Source organism: Poecile atricapillus, chromosome 4 (assembly GCF_030490865.1).
Source record: "Poecile atricapillus isolate bPoeAtr1 chromosome 4, bPoeAtr1.hap1, whole genome shotgun sequence".
Taxonomy (NCBI): domain Eukaryota; kingdom Metazoa; phylum Chordata; class Aves; order Passeriformes; family Paridae; genus Poecile; species Poecile atricapillus.
This window is the reverse complement of record NC_081252.1, coordinates 58484184-58506174: the sequence shown is the minus strand read 5'-3', so window position 1 is coordinate 58506174 and position 21991 is coordinate 58484184. Positions and strand designations below refer to the sequence as shown.

The following is a 21991-nucleotide window of genomic DNA, read 5'->3' as shown; positions in this document are numbered from 1 at the left end:
ATCCTCACTCATTCTTCTAAAATCTCTGAAGGTATTTTAAGGCCACAATAAGGTCTCCTTTTCTCCAGGCTGAACAATACCAACTTTCTCAGCCTGTACTCCAGCCCTGTGATCAAATTTTACTGTAAATTCCTCATGGGATTATGCTGTCAAATCATATTTCACAAAAAATCACTACAAAATTACAACGGTGCAGAGTGATTTGATCTACAGTGTCACTTAGGCTATTGTTTGTGTTGATCCTAAACAGTACCTTATCATTGTCCAAGCAGGACAATTTCTACCTGGCCACACACACTTCACTTTTTAGGACACACTACTACAGTTCTGTCTGAAAAATATTTAGGGCTATGTTGGAAGAAAGCATCCTCCTAACACATCTGCATGCATTTTGAGTTTTCATTAGTAATTTTAACAAGTTTGCAAGGGATCAGCATTGTATGCATTGTATTATATCATCATTGTGCTGCTTAAACATCTGTACTTTTGATATTAAAATATTAAACTACTGCCATGTCAATCGAACAGCAGTTTAATGAGAGACTAAATGGGAATCTCATACTTCAATCAAAACAATAGAAATACTGACATACTGTGGCACAAAATTAGTATAAATAGACTTTATTGAAGTCAGTACCCTTGTACTGAAGCCGAAGATTGTGTCTACAGAAGCACAAGTTGTAACATTTCACAACTTCTAAAAGGAATGTCAACAATTACAACGATCATGCATACCATGGTCGATAATCACATTTTTTAGAAGCATTTTCAACCATTTCTAAAGAAATGCTTATAACATTGTTATATATAGAACTACTTTCAATAAACTGCAAAACATTGATTAGCTTTTCCAGTATGAGCTACAGTGTCAACACAAAAGGGAGGCATAAATGTTTAATTTATGAAATCAGAATGGAATATTTACTGTAAAGAAAAATTAAAAAGCTTTCAAATAAAGGCCATTATTGAACCAAAGTGAAGAGCACAACTTGAACTTTGAATCCTTTCATCTCTTAAAGCTGTCCTCTGAATAACTTCAGTTCAAAGCACAAATTCAGTACTGTGAGTATTCCTTGGACTGAAGTTTGGCAATGATGCGATCCAACTGTCTCTTTGCTTCACACTGTGGAAAATTGCTCATGTCATAATATTGAGGGGCAATTTTCACCAGCCTGTCAAAAAAGGAAAAGCTTGTTATTGATACTCAAACTTTAAGATGCATCTTACATGAATTCTACAACTGAAGGAAACAAAGGTTATCCATTATTTTCAGCTCATTCTTAATTCTAAGACTAACTGAAATTCACACACATTTAAAACGGCAGTGCCATCCTGAGCAAGTGTCCAGGTCCAAAGCAAAAAGCACACACCCAACTTTCATGAGATGCTCCTGTCTGGCCATGTGCCCCTTACAGACTCTTGCTGCTGCTTCAGTACCTGCCATGGTAACCCACATAGCCAGAGCCTCTGCTTAATGTCAGAGTCCGTCACCCACAGAAGTCTATGCAAGCATCCACTTTTGTCTAGAGTACAGTTCAGCCTTAGCTGTTTTAAACTTAAAAATACAACCAAGGCCATAGAATCCTGCTTTAGGTTAGACAGTGTCTGTTGGAACAAGATTTCTAAGCAGGGATTCAAACACATTTTCCATTAAGATACTACAGACAATATAAATATATATGCTCTGTTTTCCAACTTATGAATCTTTAAACTCTTCTTGCCCAACAATAAAATCACATTACAGCAACTGAAAAGCTTCCCATGTCCCCAGAGCTTACTACAACCTGGTAGTTAAGGTACAACTTTAAAGACAGGCAAGATGCTTCAGATCTCTGCTTGTCTCCAGAGATTCAGGCTTCTGATTACCTTGATATACTTAAGTTGGTGAATAAATATCATGACTTGGCAAGGTTTACCACTATTATCACCTTATTCCTTAGAATTTTAAGAAAGCATGAAATGCTATTCAGAGTCTTCTGAAAAAGTCAGACAGAAGTCATCCTAGATCTTGAGAACAGAAGCAGTAATACTGAAGTACTGGTATCTCCTAACAGGTTAATTGTTCAAGTGGGTGCTAGGACATACCCCCAAGCCTCACAACTCCAAGCAGCTCCAGGCTTACTAAAGTAACTGCTTCTAAGTGAAGCTGCGCACTGCACACAGAGTCCAGGCATCAGAGGTCTGAACACAAAATCCATCAACAGGCACAAGTACCCACAAAGAAAACCTTCAGTCATCTACAAGATCTCAAGCCCATACCATTGCCATTCCTCAAACCATTTTTGTAAAACTAGCTTCTGGAAAAGTGAAAAGAATTGCCTCAACTTAAAAAAAGGGAAAAAAACCCCAAAGAACTCTACAGTAGATCATGACTGTTACAAGACTCTGGCTTACCATTCAGGCTTGATGTCTGTACATGTCCGGATGTAATTCTTTGTTGTAAGGACAAATTCGTTATACAGCACCCATTCTGGTTTGTGATCAAGAACAGTGGAGGGATGCAACTGCACCACCTGGTTATCTTTCACTGTTAAGTAATGCCCTGTTCGCTCCAAATGTGCCACCTAAATAAAAAGACATTTTTTCATTAACACAGGCAATTTTTAAATGAAGCAATTTCAAGCTGATTGTTAAGTGTTCTATACAAAACATACTAACCCAACTTTTAAACCTCATCTAAATTTGGCACATTACTTGACCACTTCAAGTATTCATGGTTTTTTTATAGATACAACCAAGATGCCAGATGTTTTTGCTAACTACCATGGTAAGTGTATATATTCTAATACACAATTCAAACAACATACAAAAATAATTGTCACCCAAAGAGAATAATCATTATTAGAACAGCAGCAATGCAAACACAAAGTACTAGAAGGGACTATATACTGGACAGGTTTGCAACGTAACACGAAGTCAGCTGTGGTCTACTACAGACATCTGCTTCAAGCATTTCATTTGCACTAGCCACTGTGGGACCAGTCAGCCACAATGTTATCCTTTTATGAGAGAGGTCTCACTACAGCATGAGATTCAGAGCTGGAAAATATAGGTTCAGCAACACACTTGTGCTGTGACCTTGGTGAAAATCAATTAACCTCCCTCTGACTAAGCCTCTTGCTCCATGAAAGGGTATAATGCCTGCCTTGCCAAGATGCTCCGATACCTAGCTCATTAAGATTTGGTAAAGCAGACAGTTATCCTTAGAATGATATCCTCTGAACGAACAGCTAATCTCACAGAACAAGTTTCTAAAATTAACCCTCTGATACCAGTAATTGAAAATAACCTCATCTCATTTTATATATATACACACACAGAGTAAAAAGATTAAATAGGCTGGGCAGTGGCTGAAAGACAACAAAAATACATTTTTAGTAAAATCATTAGCTGTTTTCCTTTAATATAGACTGTATACTTCCTTGTTTTCTTGAATTCCTAGGTATATTTCACCTTTTTTTTTTTGCCTAGTCAAGAGCAAATTCCACCTATTACGTTAAAACGCCAGGCCTTCTAAAGCAATAGCTACCTCCTCCAGTTTTAAGCCAGAGTATCTCTTTACTAAGAAATTACTTAGAGTGTGCTTCTCTTTAAAATGTTATGACACTAATATCCAGAACATGTTTTAGGAGAAGAACAAAGTATTTCAATAGTTTGCAAATTTTGTCACACAAGATTTGAGAGATAACATTTCCAGGCTGGGAAATCAAAAGAGGTTCCTTTACATGAAGATTAACAGCAAACTCTCTGCAATGATTTAGGCCTAATTTTATTTAACTCAATACAACATCTGTATATACATACATAAAATAGCATCTATATATACAATATTAAATAGCAGTGTAGGTGCAAACCAAACTAGACACTCATCTGTCACAGGCCTAGCACAAGCATAGCACACCTTGCTGTGGGATGATTTTTTTCAAAGAAGTTTTGTTTAAAATCAATTTTATTTTTCAGATCAAAAGTATACATGCATACCAAAGTATCTGTTTTACCTGTTCTAGTTCTTCCTAGAAAAGGACAGAACAATGCATTATTTAGGTTTCATTCTAGTAAAGTGTGCTGTTGAATTCAATACAATTTACCTTCAGCACCTCAGTCGCACCCATATGTATTAAAAGACATACTCTACCTTTCCCAAATACAATTTCTTTTCCATGTAATTTGTAATGGCAGAGTTATGCTTCTTATTGACTTTGTATAATTCTGAAGCATACTCAAAGGAAAATAAATGCTATGGAAACATACAGTTAGCTCTTAATTTCCAGGGAAGGACAGGAATCAGAAGAATCCCCAAAGAAACAAAGCAAATGTTTCCTTAGACCATTGATATCAGGGAAAAGCCACCTCTAGGTGGTTACTTCAATCCTTAACTGGCTTCAGTGCTGAGCTGCAGTATTTGTCCTCTTTAAATGTTTCTACAGAGTGTGCTTGTTGGCACACACCTTGGTAAAGAATTTCAGGGTCGGTGATGGCAACTATCTGGGGAACTACACAGTGAAGCTACGGCTCCAGAGCAAGCCACAATGATCTGCCAGCTGCTGCATTTTCCTGCTCAATCCTGGTCTGGACTATTCCAGCACAGCTGACCAAGCCCATTCTTGCTTCCACTCTGTAAGTGGCCTGCCAGGTCACTGAGCTAGAAGAATTTAGAATGGTGCAGGCAGACAGCAAGGTTGACATAAGGGAGCAAACAAGGACAAATGGGTGACAGCTTGTATCACTCCTCTGAAACCCTGGCCCACAAGCAATACCAGTGCCTGTAAATACAGGGGCAGTTGGACCAGGTCCTCCAGAGGGCCCTTCACCTCAGCCATTCTGTGATGTTCTTCAGAGTACAGCGAGCATGAGTTTCTGCAGAAACCACAGGATCACAGCAAGTATGTCTAGGAAGTGGGTTCATTTTTTGATGAGTAGCGATAGCAGGCAAGATACTACAGAAAATACCTGGACCCTGAGATCACCAAAGAATTAGGCTATCTGAACATGACTCTAAAAGAATAGGCAAGTGCCAAGCCAGTCCATCGCTGCAACAGATTGCTCTGCAGCCCCAGAAAGCCCACATGGCTCATGATTTACAGGTAATTATAGTATTTTTATGAATATGACAAACCCAAATGGAAACAGTGGCACACACCACCAGAGGAAAATGTTTCACTTCCAAGTTCTCATCACAACTTTACTAAGAATTACACATCCTCTTCTGAAATTTTAAGTATGCTTGTTTTTACTTATTTGCTATCATGTCATTGAATCTAGAGGGTAAAGTCAGGGGTCTTCAATCACACATTAACACTAAATCCAAATGCACTTGGAAAGGTCAAAAGCAAGAGTAGTATCACAAGATCCAGCCCTTTTACATTGAATGCTATACATTGTGGCATGCTAGTCTTGACAGACAGTTTAGAGAAATGACTGGTCCTTGTTCTCTCTGACAAAAGAATGTTAGCATGCAACAAAGGAACCCTGGCAGTTTCCTGGATTTCCAAAATTTCTCCTTGCAGCACAGACAAGAATGTTTCTGAATTTATTGAAGAGTTTTACACCACTCTTCCGCATTTTTAAAGAGCAAAATTAATACTATTGTATGCACCAGTGACCACCTTTGTGTCATAGGTTTATTTTATTACCATTCCATTATTGTAGGAGCCTGATTATGTAAAGACTTCAAAATACACATAATTCCATACAAGCAGTAAGCACCAAAGACCAAGGAGCATCAGGAATGAGATTTTAATTAGAAGGCAAATCATCTGATGTCTTACTTCCTGTACAGTATTGGTCATTTAAGTTTATCCTCAGTAGTGACCATGATATATACAGCTTGTGTTTGGCTAAGTCACATCTCCCAAGAAAGTTTCCAAGCTTGATCCCTATACCTTTCTAGCCAGGAGGGCCAATGTACCCCAGGGTGCATTAGGAAGAACATTGACAGGAGGATGAGGGAGCTGATCCTGCCCCTCTACTCAGCCATAGTTAGGTCCATCTGAAGTCTTCAGATCTGGGCTCCTAAGTACAAGGGAGATCCAGGAGCAAGTCCACAGAAGGGCTATAAAGATGATGAAAGGACTGAAGAATCACTGTTATGAGGAAAGGCTGAGGGAGCTGAGCCTGTTCAGCCTCGAAAAGAGGCACCTCACCAGTGCCTATCAGTATCTGAAGACAGGGTGGCAGGGGGAAGGAGCCAGGCTCTTCTCGTGGCGCCAAGCAATAGGACAAGAAGCAACAGACAGAAATGGACTGAAGTTCCACTTGCACATGAAGAACTTCTTTACTGTGCAGTGACAGAGCACTGGGAGAGCCTGTCCAGAGTTTGTGGTTTCTCTCACTAGAGATATTCCAGAACTGTCTGAACACAATCCTGTGCTGTGTTCTCTAGGATGACTCTGAGCAGGGAGGCGGACAAGATAATGCAACTGTGGTCACTTCCAACCCAACCCATTCTTTGATTTGAAAACACAAGACTTGCTTCCACCTTTAAATTCTGATTTAAATTTTCAAGTATCAGTTCTTGTTCTGTCTTCAATACCAGATTGAAAATACAATGATAAAAACCTAGGTTACTTATAATAACTGATAAAAAACAAAATCCCTAAGAGGAAGATGACCCATCTTTAAGATATTCTGTCATTTGCTTGCGTTTTCCCATTTGTTTCCTTAGCTTACTTTCTGTAGTGTAACTCTTTTTTTGCTTAAACACAGTTACTTCAGCTACTATTAACACTTTAAAAGATTCCAAGCTTAGTTTTCAATGGATATCAGGGATAAGCCTCCATTAAGGGGTTACCTATTCTTGTGAATTACTTTGATCCCCAGCTAACACTAAGCTACAGTATTTATCCTATTTAGATTTTTCTATGAAGTATGCTTAGTTACTTAACAGAAGTAGGAGAAATAATCTACACTTAGTTCTGGAACTTTATTACTGAATTACAAATGTATTACAGTTGTACAATATGCCAATTCCCCTCCCTTTCTAAGGCAGCCTATGTTCAGAACAAATAATTGAAAAATCAGTACTCTTTTTACAAGGATCACCTCTTGCTGTATCTCACATATCCTTTGCATAGTCTGATGTGTGATACAGGAAGTTTTTAAGATAAGTTTTGCATTATAAGAACTAGAAGAAATCTGAGACAAAGCACAAAAATTTTAAAATACATTTAACTTCTTATCAATATCTATCTTTCCAGAAGTTCTACTATATACAGAACTGTAGACAGTTTTAAATTATTTTACTATTCACTTTACTTGTCTATGGCAGATTTATTGGAATTCAAATTTACATTTAAAATATGAAGGGTGAAGAGATGATTCATCACCAGCAGAAATTCCACAATTATCTGTCTCTGACACACAACTGAAGGCAGGTAAACACACAGTACTTAATACTAATTACATAACCAGTAGCAATACAATAGTCAGTGCAAGCCTATACTGTCTGACCTAAACCACAGGTCTTGATTAGTACAGAAAACTACAGTGAAATTTTGTGACTGGCTTTAGGACAATACACAATTACCAAAGTATTAACAATGCAACAAATGAGAAGTATTTCAAGTCAATAGCTGCTACTGCTTTTTCCACTTCACACTGCCTTTTTAAATTTGGGAAGTTTAACGGATCAACTTCTGCCATGTGTTATCCACAGACCTCAGTACTTTACATGCAGAAGCTGTCTACAGTACATGCACACATTTATCAAGTGCCCACACTTGGAATTCCACACATGTTCTGTACTAAGAGGACAAAGGATGATGTATGCCTTTTGTTACTAAGGTTTTCTAAACAAGAGCCCCCAAATGCTACAGCCTGAGTATTAGATCAGAGAGGGTGTAACGTGTATACAGACTACAATTTTAAGTACTTCAGCTGCTGGTAAATAACATCTGAGTATTTAAAATTTTTCTACTGAAGGTTTCTTAAAGCAACATGGAACTCATCATAGAAGGTTCAGAGTCAAGGTCAAATAGGTACTACACTACATCATGGAGGTTTAAAGAGCTGAAGAAACTCAAACTAAAACAGACTAAAACACTTTGAAGAAGAGTAATGGCTAAAATGGCTTCCACTCCAAATAGTTTCAACATGTCTGCTATAGTAACCTCTTATACACTCCAAAAATTCAACTAGGCATTTTGGGTGAGTGAGGCAGTAAACAACCTACTGACCATGTAAGCCCAAGGAGACTTCTGGATAGGCTTTAATTTTCATCTGCACAAGCCACAGCAAGAATACTAAGTCAGATCTTTAACTCCTAAGACACAGAGACAAAAAAATCTACTTGCACCAACACTGGTACAGCTCCCCATGCATGGAAATAGGTGTTTTCTAATAGGGACACTCCAATTAGAGGAAGAGTTCCACTAAGTAACATAAAGCAAACTGAGAGCACACTAACTCCCAAGTACATGGCCCCTCCACAGGTCCAATTAAGTGAAAGAAGGCATGGGGTATAGTGCCAAACAAAAGTGCAGCTGTGGCACTCAGATCTGCCTGGGGCCCAAAATGGAATGCTGGGCAGAACTATTCTTTGTCTTTCAAAACATTTACAGAATTAAAGGTGTAGGTGGGAATGTGTTCTAAAGCTTTTGCCAAAAAATAGGCAGAAAACATGTTCCAAATTCAAGGACTGAACTCACTTACAGCCTACGTGTCTGAAAGGTTACAGCAAGTAAGGCTTTAGAACCACTTAATTATTTAAAAGCAGCCAACAGCCTTAATCTCCCATTTGCATTACAGTGAAATGCAGTTGCTGACATTGATATTTCTGTATTCTGAAAACCCAGGAACATGTTTCTGCTGCAGACTGGCTGGCTGAGCCCTGGAGACAGCACTTGGCAGGGGCAGTTTAAGGACAGGGTGCCCAAGTTTGTGCCCCAGTTTGTGAGTGTAAGTGCAGTGCTTGTCAGGCCCATGCCATCTTCACCTGCACAGCACTGACTGGCAAATGTTTTTGTTTAAACATCACGAGAGTGCACCCCAAGGGAAAAATTAGGAAATTCCATGGGAACTGGTCAGCCTCTTAAAGATAGCAAGATTGTGCTCTCCCGAAGCAAGGTATTAGGCTCTAACAGAGATGTGTCAAATGCTTTTTTTGATATGAAAAGCATTATCACAACAGCCCAGAGTCAATGGCGAGGAAGATTCACAATTTGTATTTGCAAGAGCTACCAGAGACTCCAGCAGTCCTAAGGATGAATGCTGAAGAGAAAAAACACAGCAGGATGGGACTAAGGGGGAAAAAATCCAACCCCAAACAAACCGCCCCCCAAAAAAACAAACCCCACAAACAAACAAAAAATAAACCCAAAAAAAAACAAACCTAAACAAACAAAAAACACCAAAACCCCGAGCAGCCTACCCCATTCTAGTCTGGGGCATGCTTAACCTGCATGAAATGCAAAGTATGCAGGTAGCAGCAGTGGAGACTGGCTTCCATAGCATCCTGGCTCAAGTGGCAAATGCATTTCAAATAGTATACATCTCAAGATCACAGAAGTGCTCAGTATCTGACTCATGTAATTGAAAAGTAAAATATAAATATGGAAAAATATATGAAAGAAAATACTCTCTGTAAAGATCACATTTTTCATATTTATATACTATACTTCCCCTTTTGGTATCAGATTACAAATAACTTTACATAAAACATTTCAAAGTAACTGTAGAATATGTAGTTCTAGTCCATGAATGGTCATGCCAGAAACGAGATTTTCATACACTAGTAAGACTGCCTACAACTTTCTTTCTATTTGACTAAAGAATGTGCTGCTTGAGTCATCACCTAGCAACCTGACAAAGACTACAGGGCAATATAGTTAGCCACCTGTGATTTTAAGTAACATTTATTATGCTTTAGTAAATTGTAACAATGGTACTTACATTATGAGTCACATAAACACTAATTTCTCTATGAGAATACACACATACCTGCATGAAATACCCAGTAACTAATGCCTTTCTTATGTTGATGTAATAGTCTCGGCTGGTAAAATCTGTGCTTCTACGAGGCAGATTAAATCTATCCATGATTCGTGACAGCTGTTGGCGTACATTGTCTGCAGACATCAGGGACCTGTAGTTAATGAAGTTGTCATAACACCACTGAACCGATTCATGATCTGCAACATAAGAAAACATGAATCAAAATTAGAACAAGTAAATAAAATAGCAACTAACTGATTCATCAGTCAGATGAACCAGAAAAAAATATCCACAGATTTTTATACATGGTAACAGCTCTTGGTTTATTCAGTTGATTTCTTGCACTAGGTAAGTTGTCAAAACTTTTCCACTCAGGAAGCACATGGTCAGGACAGAAGGAAAAGCAGGGTTTTTTTCCCCTCAACAATACAACATAAACACAACCACTGCTATTTTACTGAAATACCATACCAATAAAATTTGGACTTAAAAAATCCCATCCTTCAACTAGAAAAATCATCTTCCAAACCTGACATGTAAAACATAACATGATATCAGGAACACTGCTCACAGCCTTTAACTGCAGCATGCAATGAACACATAAGAAACCTGTATGTAATTACACTGCATTTGAGAAATGAAACCCTACTTAAATTAAGCACTCAAGTAACAGTTAAGAGCTATACAAACAGTCTGCTGTAAGTGTAACACACCTCACAGGAGTTTCATTAAATGCGACTAGTAAAATACAGCCACTGTAACAGAACTCTGTACTCTAAATGTTCCTACTGCTGATAGCTCTGAGAAATCTGATGGAACAGCAAACCTCAGCCATTCTGTCAGTATAAATACCTGCATGTTCAAAATCAAGAAACCCAGTTCTCCCTAGCAATTCTCTGACTTTTCAAGTAAAGCTTGTCTAATTTTTGTCAGTTTAATAATCAAACAAATCCAGCCTTAAAAATTAAAACTTAGGTAACTCTAGGAAAGAAAACTCTTCTTAATTTGCACTGAAAAGAATGATGGTTATGGAAGTTGAGGCAAATCCAACTTCTTGCACTTTGTTTTACAGAATATATTTTGAATTAAATATGAATGAAGCTGTTGTACAGTTATTATTCTACTGCACAGTATCAGAGCATACTACTTTTTGAGCCAACTGAACTATGTATCATAGATAACCTACAGATCTTTTATATTGTTCTAGATCTACAAACAGTAACAGCATTTTGTCTTCTGATCCCAAAAGTCAATCCACAATTTCACAAGATGATTCCTGAAATAATTCCATCCCTCAGTAACCTGAGTATTAAAGCAATAGTTTCCAGAAACATGCAAAAATTGCCCACCAGATGTTCTGGATCCTATTAATGAAAAAGTTAACGGGAAAAAAACAGGCAGCATGTCTTCAATTTACAGATGTTTAATGAAAGTTTCTCAGCTATTGTTCATATTGTAAACTGAATGCATTTGTTTGTACTTTTGCACTTATTTTGGGCTGTCACATAGTGACACTGTTAGAAGGTTTCAATACAAAATTTCTAAATCAAACCTGTAACAGAAAGAGGCATTAAGCTGTATTTCTTTTTACTCAGGTAAAAAGACCGCTTGTTTTTTGTTTTCTAACAGGAAAGTATAACTGGAGCACTTAAGTTTACATTGCTGAGAGTTCGTAAGTCTTTTTATTTGCCACCAATATATGTCACTGTTTTAAAAAGTGGGTCACTTTCTCATTTTCCAAGAGAACTCTTAACTTCACTTGCTCATTCTCATCTTCTTTAAGCTGCTAAAATAGACTTCAGCTGTGTTGAAGAGGATATATTTTCTCTAAATTCCATCCACAGAAATTATATAATTGAAACATACGTATCCCATAGTTCTACATTAGTTCTTCTTGATGCATCATCCCTTTGCCTCTCAGTCTATTCCAAAGCATTGTTACAGAATCCCTAACTACACTAAGAAGTTAGGATTAAAAAGGTTTTTGTTCTAGGAACATAACCTTTTCCAAATTCACAGTTTTTTCTGCACTGCTCTCCCTGAAAAATCACTAAGCAATTGTGCAGACTTTTTTATAATTAATGTTAGATAAACTTCCAATATTTCTTAATTACAGGAATACTTGCTTCCTTCTGTCCAAGGTTACCCGGCATTGATTTAGAAGCCTGGCTTGTTTGCATGCTCATCAGTTTATTATGAGATTGCTTGGGTAGTTTTTTGGTTTTGTTTGACCCCCAAAGGAAAGTAGCACTTAAAAAACAAAACCCAAGCCTTTCAAGTGTCCTTGGAACCCAGAAACCCAGAAGTTGGCAGCACAAAGCATAACAAATAATTTTACTAAAACAGACACAGACTTACTTTGCTTGAAAGCATGGTAGACATTCAGCAACGTCAAATGATCTCCATCTATGTGGGCAAACCTCATCTTGGCTTCATCTGCTGCTTTCTTTGCTTCCGTGGGGCGAACAAAACACTGTGGGACTAAACAAGGTTGGTATGGGCCCAACACAAACGCCCATATCGATGAGTCACGCATTCACAGATAGAGGAACAAGGCCTAGCTAGGTCAGTTCACAGAGCATAGGGCAGGGCAGGATGGCCTCCAACTGCATCTTGGACTGTTTACTACCTTGATTTGGTACATCAACACCTAACCACATCTGTAAGACAAGAGGGTTTCAAAGCTACAGAGTACCTGATTATTTTAATAGAATTATATGTACGCATCAAAATCTCTAGTCTGAAGGCCATCAAGGTTACGGACACAGACTGGAAGGCTAAACAAATCTTAGTTCAAATCCAGTGCTGATAGCTCTACCAGAAGCTAGTACCCTGTGGAATGAAACACTTCAATAATTACAAATTTGCTTCTTCAGAAAGCCCCTGCAGACAAAGCAAATAGATCTGAAACTGTTGTGTACTAGCACAGTCTAAACCAACTTGAGGTTGGATTATCACAAGTCTGTTACTAGACAGAACACATCAGTCAAGTCTCTTCTCACATGGTATTGCTATCAGCACTGGTATACAGAAACATGTGAATGAAGGTATTAATAAGTCTAAAGGCTGTGATGGTAGCGGTAGTGGTGGAAGGTTAAACCGTCCTTTGGCACTACTTCAAATAAAAAATATATACCAAAAAATGCAACATGATGAGCTTTCTCTATCATTGTATTCTCTTACATACATCTGACTCCTCTCACTTCCATCCAAAAATCATGTTTTACCATTTATTTTCCAGACACAAACTAGGAAGACCATAAATAGTATTGCTGCCAACTTAATTCATGTCAACATAGTATGTTGACAGTATGTTCTAAGATTGATATCAATCCACAAGATCTTGGAAGTAGTTGTACGAGATCGGCTGGAGCAGGGAAGTTGCATCAGGTCACCCACAGTTATTCCTTCCAACCTTGCCCATTTTGTGATTTACTTTATAGAGATTTACACCAGAAAATAAATCAGTTTGGTCTTAAGTAGGTGTAATTTTTATGAGGTTAAATTTCAATAAAATTAATGATTAGATACTAAAAAATCTTTTATCTTTGTCCAGCTGCTTGGGACTACATTAGTTTTCTCATTAACTGAAGCCCTGCAATCACATGAGAACACTGCTTTGCATAGGACGTATCCCTACCAAACGAGGGCTGTTCTGTGCAGTTTTATGTACTTTTTCTTTATTCTTAAATTTGCATAAAAGCCCAAAGCACTAGATACTGTGAGCGAAATACTAGATGCAACTTGGGGGAGGAAAAAAAAAATAAATCACACTTTAGCAGTGAATCATGGTAATAAATCAATAAAGACCAATGCATTAAAGAAAATGGAAATGCAGGTGTGAAATAAACACCCTGTATAATGGGCCCTGCATTTGAAAAAAACAGATAATATCAAGTGTATTTTAACTTCTAACTTGTACTAATAAAACCAAAATTCAGATTATTCTATCACTCTCTTAACTCAGTGCTTTGAAAAGTAATAGTACTTTCCATACCACAGCATGACACCATGGCTCTTATAAAATGTGGTATAATCGTTTAATCTGCTCATTTATTTAATGCAATTTTTGCTCTTTTCTGTCACCTAGTTTCCCGTTTAGTCCAAATTAAATACATGGATTGCTATCAACAACCTGACAATCTTTATGTGCACTTAATGCACCAAAACATACTATTATGCCACTGGTTTAAAGTGCTTACTTTGGGAAACAGCCCTCACAAGGACCAGGACTATGGGTTTTTTCAAGAGTAGAATTTTAGTTATGACCCATACATTCACCAGCTTCAACCCATTTTTATTTTCCCCCCAAAACTTATTTATCATTATGTTAATTGTGGTTTAAAACAAAGAAAGTATCATGGCCTGGGAAAAAGTAAATTGGAAAAAGACTAAGTCAAATCAATTGAAGGCCATGGACCAAAATACTAAACAGAGTTGTTCTATAGTAGATACTGGGGGCAGAAGGGGGAAGAGAAGACGAAGACAGGCACCAACCTACCACCACCTCCGCAATTAAGCCTACTGTTTAATTAAAGAAAAATATTATGATTCTGCCCTGCCCATCTGCTCTGAGTCTGAACAATCATAACTCTGAAACAAACATTTTAACTTGTTGTTAAAGACTTTCATATAAATATATTGTAAGACTAAACTGAAACAACAGATTTTACACTTGGTCAAAACTTTCTTTTTTTTCTCTATCCAACCAAGTTAAGCATGTCAGCAATACACCTGCACTGTGCAAAGTCTGGTAAATTACCACATCCCAAAGACGAAAGAGTACTTATGAGTAAGAACGTTCCCATTTTTGTAATAGATTAAAACCTGCTGCTTGTCCTATGACCTCTAGTTATAAAACAAAGTCAGTTCTACACAATGGGAAAATTAAATAGGTTTAAGATTTGCTTGGTAACATTTCTCTCATTAAGCTCTTTCAGCAAGCAGCTCTGCTCCAACACAGAGTTATTCATGTAACAGCGGCAGAGAACAACTGAACACCTCAGTTAATTCTTATAAAGATACATCTTCCTTCCAAGCTTCTTTTTTTCCCTTTGAAAGTACTGACTGCTGTCCAGTTTTGCCATTTAATATCTGAAAAATGTACCGTGTACAAGCTTATGATTTAATATAAATTATACTCTTATCCCTTTGGGAAGATTTATCAAAGTGCAGAAGAATGCACAATACAAAATAGATGTTACTGCCTTAAAAATTAGTAGCTGAGATGACATTTCTAGGCCTGAATATGAACTGAAATAGAAACTTCTATTCCACTAGCCTGACTCCCCACCCCCAACAATTCAAATATATAGATTTTTAACTGATGTTAGGAGCAAACTCTTATAACATTTTATCACAAGTTTTCAACATTACTACTCACTAGCTTCAACATCTCTACATAAATCCGTAATAACTAAACCCATATATGAAATTTTAAAAAGCAATTCTAATTTTATTAAAAAATATATTTATGTTATTTTTCTGATGTGGGAAAATTAAATTTTCCCCAAACTGAAGATCTGCAATTTGTTTGGTTTCTGTTTTCCTGCTATTACCTGACAACATGGCAGTAATAGATAGGACCTCATTAGAACAGTTGTAGTCACAGCTTGCAATAACCATTTTAGCCAGCTGTGGATCCAATGGAAATTCAGCCATCATGGATCCCAATTCAGTCAAGTCTCCATCATCATTTAAAGCAGCCAGATAATTCAAAAGCTCTAAAGCTCTCATCAGAGTTTCAGGAGCTGAAAGGAAAAAAGAAAAAAAAGAGTAAATTCACACATTAACCAAACAGCTCTGAATCAGCAAAAACTGAGGAAGCACAGACTGTTATTAGGTATCTTTTTTTTTTTTTTCCCTCCATTCACTAGCATCCAAATGCAAAATGGTTACCAAATCCAGCAATACACACCCAAGCATGAATGAATGGAGGCGGCAGGGAGGGAACACTTATTTAGAAAAGCTTTAAACTAAATCACAAGCTTTGAATATTTGAAGATTACTGCTTTTCAAAATTCAGATAGCAGTGGCATTGTGAAATATTCAGTACCAGTACTATCACTTCTCCCTGCGGATACTTTTTCCCTTGTTCCATACTAAATAGATCAACAGCCCTAAAATTTCAGCCATGTCAACTCTAGATACCTAAAGTCTTTCAGAAAGCCAGTAAGAATGTTCTCTATCTTGCATTCCTCACACAGTCAGTATTAAGCCACAAAGCAAAACAAAAGGAAATCTCCAAGTCTTTCTGCTAAGCTATCATACATGTTGATAAGCTAAGCTATCATAAATAACAAACTGTTCTGTAGAAATATTTAAAAACTTACAGACTATGTCAGATTTTTATTTTAGGGGAAAAGAAACTACCTATTTATATATAATTGATTTACATTTTTGATTAGCACTATAACAGTGCAATTTTGAAGCATCTATGAACATTTAACACTCAGAAGAAAGATGCATATAAACTACAGTTTGAGCGAAACCATGTATTCAGCTTTAGAAAAGTCCAGCCCGTTTTATTTACAAACAGTTGTTAACTGATTGCACAATTAGGATGTGTAATCAAGGTGATAAGTAAAAAACCCTCAAATAAGAGACTTTCTAATGCCAAGAATTTTCTGTTATTCTCTGAAGGGAAGGGGCCTTCAGTAGCATCCTTGGTTCCACTAAAAGCTCTTACTCAGAAAGAAAAGGCTTGCTTGGATATGACACAGAGCATTAAATTTCAGGATAAACAAAAGACATTCCTTACAGGTTACAATTTTTAAAAAACCCCAGAAAAAAACAATGACAGAATTTATTTCATGTTGTCATTATATAAAGTAGTCAAAAAAATAAAGATCGGAAAGATGGAAAGAGATACCTGGAGGATCCATAAAATCAAAGTGCACCAAATCATCTATACCAAGCTTCTTGAGCTGTAATACTACAGATCCTAAGTTAGACCTCAAAATTTCAGGGTATGTGTTGTCCTGGGGGGATGAGGGGGGAAAAAAAAAAAGAAAATTTGTAACACTTCTTCCAGACACTTTACACTTCAGAAGCATTCAAATTCTAATTTTGTTTAATAGCACAGCACTCAACAACCTGAATCAGACATTCTTATGAACACAATGTAAAATCCACAATCTTACCTGCATTTCAGTTTTGTAGGCTTTCTCTGTATAAAGCCTGAAGCACTTGCCTGGTCGAGTACGACCAGCACGGCCAGCTCGCTGCTGGGCAGATGCTTTACTGATCGCAGTCACCAGCAGAGACTCCACCCTGATACGAGGATTGTACACCTATTTCAAAGAGGAGGCAGAGCAGGACAGAAGGTAAAAGAATAAACAGTGTTCAGGACAACAATCCAAACTGCTTTATGCAACTTAAAAATAAGTTTACGTTGTATGTATCTGAAAAGAAAAGGAACTGGCTACAAAAGACTCTGGAGAGCTTCAAATACAACTGCCTAGAGAACTGAAATTTTTATTCATCTGTTAACAGCAACTCCTGCAATTTATAAAAATAAGTCTTTATTTTTAAATAAGATTTTTATGGCAAAAGGAGTATGTCCAGTTTGTTCTACAGAGTGCTGAACACTCACGATGCTCAAAAAATTCCATAAAAACATTGTCTTGCTATAAAGACACAGTTGAATAATCATATTCTAGAGACCAGAAAAATCCAACATTAATGTTTTATGCAACTGTAAAGATCAGGCCAATGACAAAAGAAAATTGTTTCAAGGGTACATGCAGACTATCACAGTACAATATATCTGCTGGTATTTACTGTAAAACTTCCACTGCAGTCATACCTAAACAGCAGCCCTGCCAGCTCAGTAGGGCTTATGGAAAGGAACATACTGAAAACAAAGGCAGTAGGTCCAACAGTAGTTCCAGCTGAAGACATTCTCAGTCCATGTTTTAAGACATTTCTGGTATGATTCAGTATAAAATATGTACAGAAACCTTAGGTTTTATACCAGAAGAATACCTTCTATCAAAAGAATTATTTGTGAAAAAAGTTCAGCCTTAATGGTGATGGAAATTTGTGCATAAAAACACACTGGCTGTTCTCACATTCTGCTGTGTGTCTGTCTCATTTTGCAAAAGTTAAAAAGGCTGACAATGTGTACCACTATTAAAGGAAAAGACTAAGAAACTAAGTTATAAAGAAAGCTACATTTAGTCAAAAAAACAAATGAAGACAATGACATTCATATTCTATTTTATGTAGCTACTGGGTTGACTGTCAGAAAGCTACTTCAGCTCCTCTGAACACTCTACGATGTTCCAAGAACCACAATATGATCCTGATTACAATCTTCAGGCCTGCAACAGTATATGATAAATACTGACAAGAAACAGCAGGGATCATTACTTCTCATTTTAGTGCTGGGGTTTTCTATGTTGACTTAAAAGAAGAGGAGGCTTCTAGAACCACTTTTATTTACTTTCATACAATTTGTTTTACTTGAGCATCCTCAAGCATAGACACAGTACAAAACTACCCTTCCTATAGTATCTAGAGAAACTTAATTCCAAGACTAACAAAATTTTCGTATTTCTTTATTTTTTAAAATAAAATTATTCTAGCTAAAGTTTGTGGACTAAGTGCAAATCATACGAAGTTTAAGTTAAAAACAAAACAAATCCAAATTAACCCAAGTTCAAGATTTCAACTGTAAAAAGACCTGTCAGTGTTTGCAAAGGGAAGAGCAGCCAGAGCAAGCCAGATTCCATCAACTTTCCTACTATAAAGATACAAAAATAGTACTTACCTTCTGTTTTGCAAAGCCAGGATCAATCACAAACACTACACCATCTATTGTCAATGATGTCTCAGCAATGTTAGTGGACACCACAACCTGTCAAAAAAAAAAAACAAAACAAAACCCCAAACAACTAAATGAAACTATTTCATCCTGAAGATGAAGGGCTCCAGTTTTGTCTCAGCACAAAAAATTTTCAGTAAACTTCATACCACTTAATAACTATCAGAGCTGTGCTCCAACACTTTCATGGCATGATCTGAAATCAACCAGAGGAACTTCTAATGAAAAGAAAGCAATTTTCATCCATTGTTTTTTGCTCCCCTATGGGTCTATTAAAAACATAACAAACTGTTGGTTGAGAAAAATTAAGAGTAAAAATTTAACTTATGAAACCACTGTTCAAACTTTTTTCTCGCATCTCTGTTACAAAATGACAAGCTGTACTGGAACCCTTTAACATCATCTATTAATTCTAGCTTTTTACCTTTTTCTGAAAGCCTGAACAGGGTAAGCCAGTTAAATCAAAAGTTATATATGCTACCAGCACAGTATTTTATTTGTTTTGAAATAAAGTTGTTACCAACATGTTCTAGCTAAAATTGTGAACAATACGTATTTAATTTCTACGTTGTCTTTCTGTATTACCAGCTATTCAAACTCCTTTACATATCCTTAATGTTACATTCTTAGCTTTTCAGAAGATTAAGTCACATGCAAAAATTGAAGCAAAGGTGACTATCAGAGTTCCCAGGCTTTGTTAGCCACCATTTCAATTTTTATGTCCAGAGATGCAGTGTAACAGGCTATGGATACAATTAGCTCTCATTCATTCCAACAGTGACCACACTGAATCAAGTTATTAGTGTGTTATTGTCTAAGAAAAGACCCAAAACCTGTTCAGCACTTCATCAAAAGTGCTTAGCCTTCACTTCCTAATTTCAAAGCATTCTGTCATCACTACTTTCATTTTATCAATTAGAACTGGAAAGACCCCTAATACTTAGTTCAGAATTGCAAGGAGGCCAGTGACAGCTGATTTCTCTTCCTACTGGCTGATCACTTTGCCAGTCAGCCACTTATCACACTCAGCTTGTCTCTTCTTAAGGTCTAAGCTTGCCCAAATACTACAATATATTGAAAGCAGTACTCATGACATGCTACTTAGTATTCCTCAAACAAACAGAAAATACTGTACACATATCATTCACAGGTAACCTGCACAAATTAATCAAAAGATAACAGTTACAAACATCAGTGCAAGTCAGTGCAAAATCTCAATACATTTTCATAAAAAAAATTTTAAGGCATTAAATATACAAACTAAACTCACAGTCTCACATTAAAAGTCAAGGCACATTTAGCTTGCTCTTACAGAGTATGCCTCAAAAGTTTTGTGTTCTTCTGTTTCTGCTAATGTACAGAACCACTCAAACCCAGATTCTTCAAATACTAATTACAGAGCAGAGACAAAAGGTTTTGATCCTGCTTTTAACCACTGATTTCTATGAGGACACTTGACAATACCAGGAACTCAATACAATTATTATGCTTAGTCCACAGTGGTGCAACAATTTAATTTGTACCTGAAATCACTTAATCTATACTGAACTTTCCTAAGGTAGAAGAAAAAAAGTTATTTATACAGTGGATTCTGTTGCACATAAAGATATAATTTGTTAACATCCCATTGCTCAAAAAATGACAATTAATGACTGTAGAAACAAGAAATTTTTAAGAAGGTTGAAATTATAACATTTTTCAAGTCTAAATCAAAGTACAAAGTAACTTGAACATCAAACAATTGAAATTAGCGCTAATATATAAAAAAATATAATTTGTCTCAGCTATAGTCTTGCAGTTTCTGAGATGAATTTAAAACCTTTGTTTTGAATATTAAAATATACACAGTATCTACATCTAAAAAGATATCTGTATTGCATTATATTAACTAGTAATGCTTAAGGCTGCTGAAACAGGAACTACAACACAATTCGAAAAGAAGGGATAAGATGACAAGGAGCCTTTAACACAGGACAATAGAAACATTAAGTCATCTTCATCTTCCTGAATGAAAAAAATATTCTTACTAGTTAATCAGAATATTTGCCTGTAATCTTAAGCCTTCTCACAATAATAGCTGCTTTCTTAGCTCAAAGAGGACAAAAAAAGTGTGAAGTTGTCAAGCTGCATCACTACTAGGTGTTACCATCACTACTACAGCAAAATGCCACACTACTTCCAGCATCTCTCATTCCACAAAGTTAAAACTAAGGAAATACTTATTCAGTTACTGTAAGCATATCACTTGCACTTGTATGACCATTAGAGCATTTGAAAGTATTTAGATCACTTACTAGCTCCCCCCTCAGCAATTCTAAAATCTAGGTTCAACTCCCACAAAGGACTGGATGAACATAGACATTTTCCTAAACAGGCACAGCACCACATGGTTTTACTTTACATACCTTGATCACTAAGACTAACTGAAACTAAACCAACATTTAAAAAATTTACAACATAGATGTACTCTCACTCATAGTTATATGGAGATAAGAAGTAAAACATGGAAGTCAGAATATTTCAGCCAAAGCAGGCAAGGATGAAAAGTAACTCCACAGGTCTGAGTCTGTTGCCTACATGCTGCACCTGCTTTTGCCTATAGCAGGCATCTTTTGGGCATAATAATTTTTCTTATAGTAAAACAGCTACTACACCAAGAGACTGGTACTGGCTCTGTCATTTCAACATAACAGAAACCATGTTCTGCACTTGTTATCCTCTAATGCAGAAAACCAAAACCTGCCTGTTTTGACGGGCACAGTTTTAAAAATGAGTGAAAATTTAATTAAATACACAACTATCACTTATTACTTAAAAGCAATTTCATTCACTTAAGTCATTTGCAAATACAATTTTGTTGCAGAAGAAGTTTCATGATTTCAGACTGAGTGCTTTCTGCAATCAACTTCTACAGGAAAAGGAAGACAATCTCACTAAATTTAGTAAGCGATTTATTCTTTCAGAACACTAGAAAGTTGTCACTAGTATTCTACATGCATTGTACTGCACAAAAACAACAAATAATCAAGGAACAAACCCTGCCTGGAGCACACAGTATGATTCAGCTTTGACCTTCAAAATCTTTGCTTTGTGACTGCCAGCTCTGTAGAGCAGTTTAGTTTTAGGAAGCTTTAATATGACTCCTTTCTAATGAAACACATAGCTTCTACTATGGATTATTCTGAGCACTGACATATTAACTTTATGAAGAACATTCACTGTGCCATTTCAGGT

General features: G+C 36.7%; 1 protein-coding gene across 1 annotated transcript in view; it reads right to left on the bottom strand.

Moving 5' to 3' along the window:
• Positions 1–605: 605 nt before the first annotated feature.
• The window catches only part of DHX15 (DEAH-box helicase 15), a 45615-nt gene continuing 24229 nt past the window's right edge, over positions 606–21991 (bottom strand). Inside the window, exons 7-14 of the mRNA XM_058837089.1 lie at positions 18704–18790; positions 17073–17222; positions 16802–16910; positions 15489–15680; positions 12289–12411; positions 9937–10127; positions 2395–2564; positions 606–1172 (exon numbers count right to left, since the gene is read on the bottom strand). Coding sequence (XP_058693072.1) covers positions 1055–1172; positions 2395–2564; positions 9937–10127; positions 12289–12411; positions 15489–15680; positions 16802–16910; positions 17073–17222; positions 18704–18790 — 1140 coding nt within the window. The 3' untranslated portion in view covers positions 606–1054. The remainder of the gene's footprint in view (positions 1173–2394; positions 2565–9936; positions 10128–12288; positions 12412–15488; positions 15681–16801; positions 16911–17072; positions 17223–18703; positions 18791–21991) is intronic.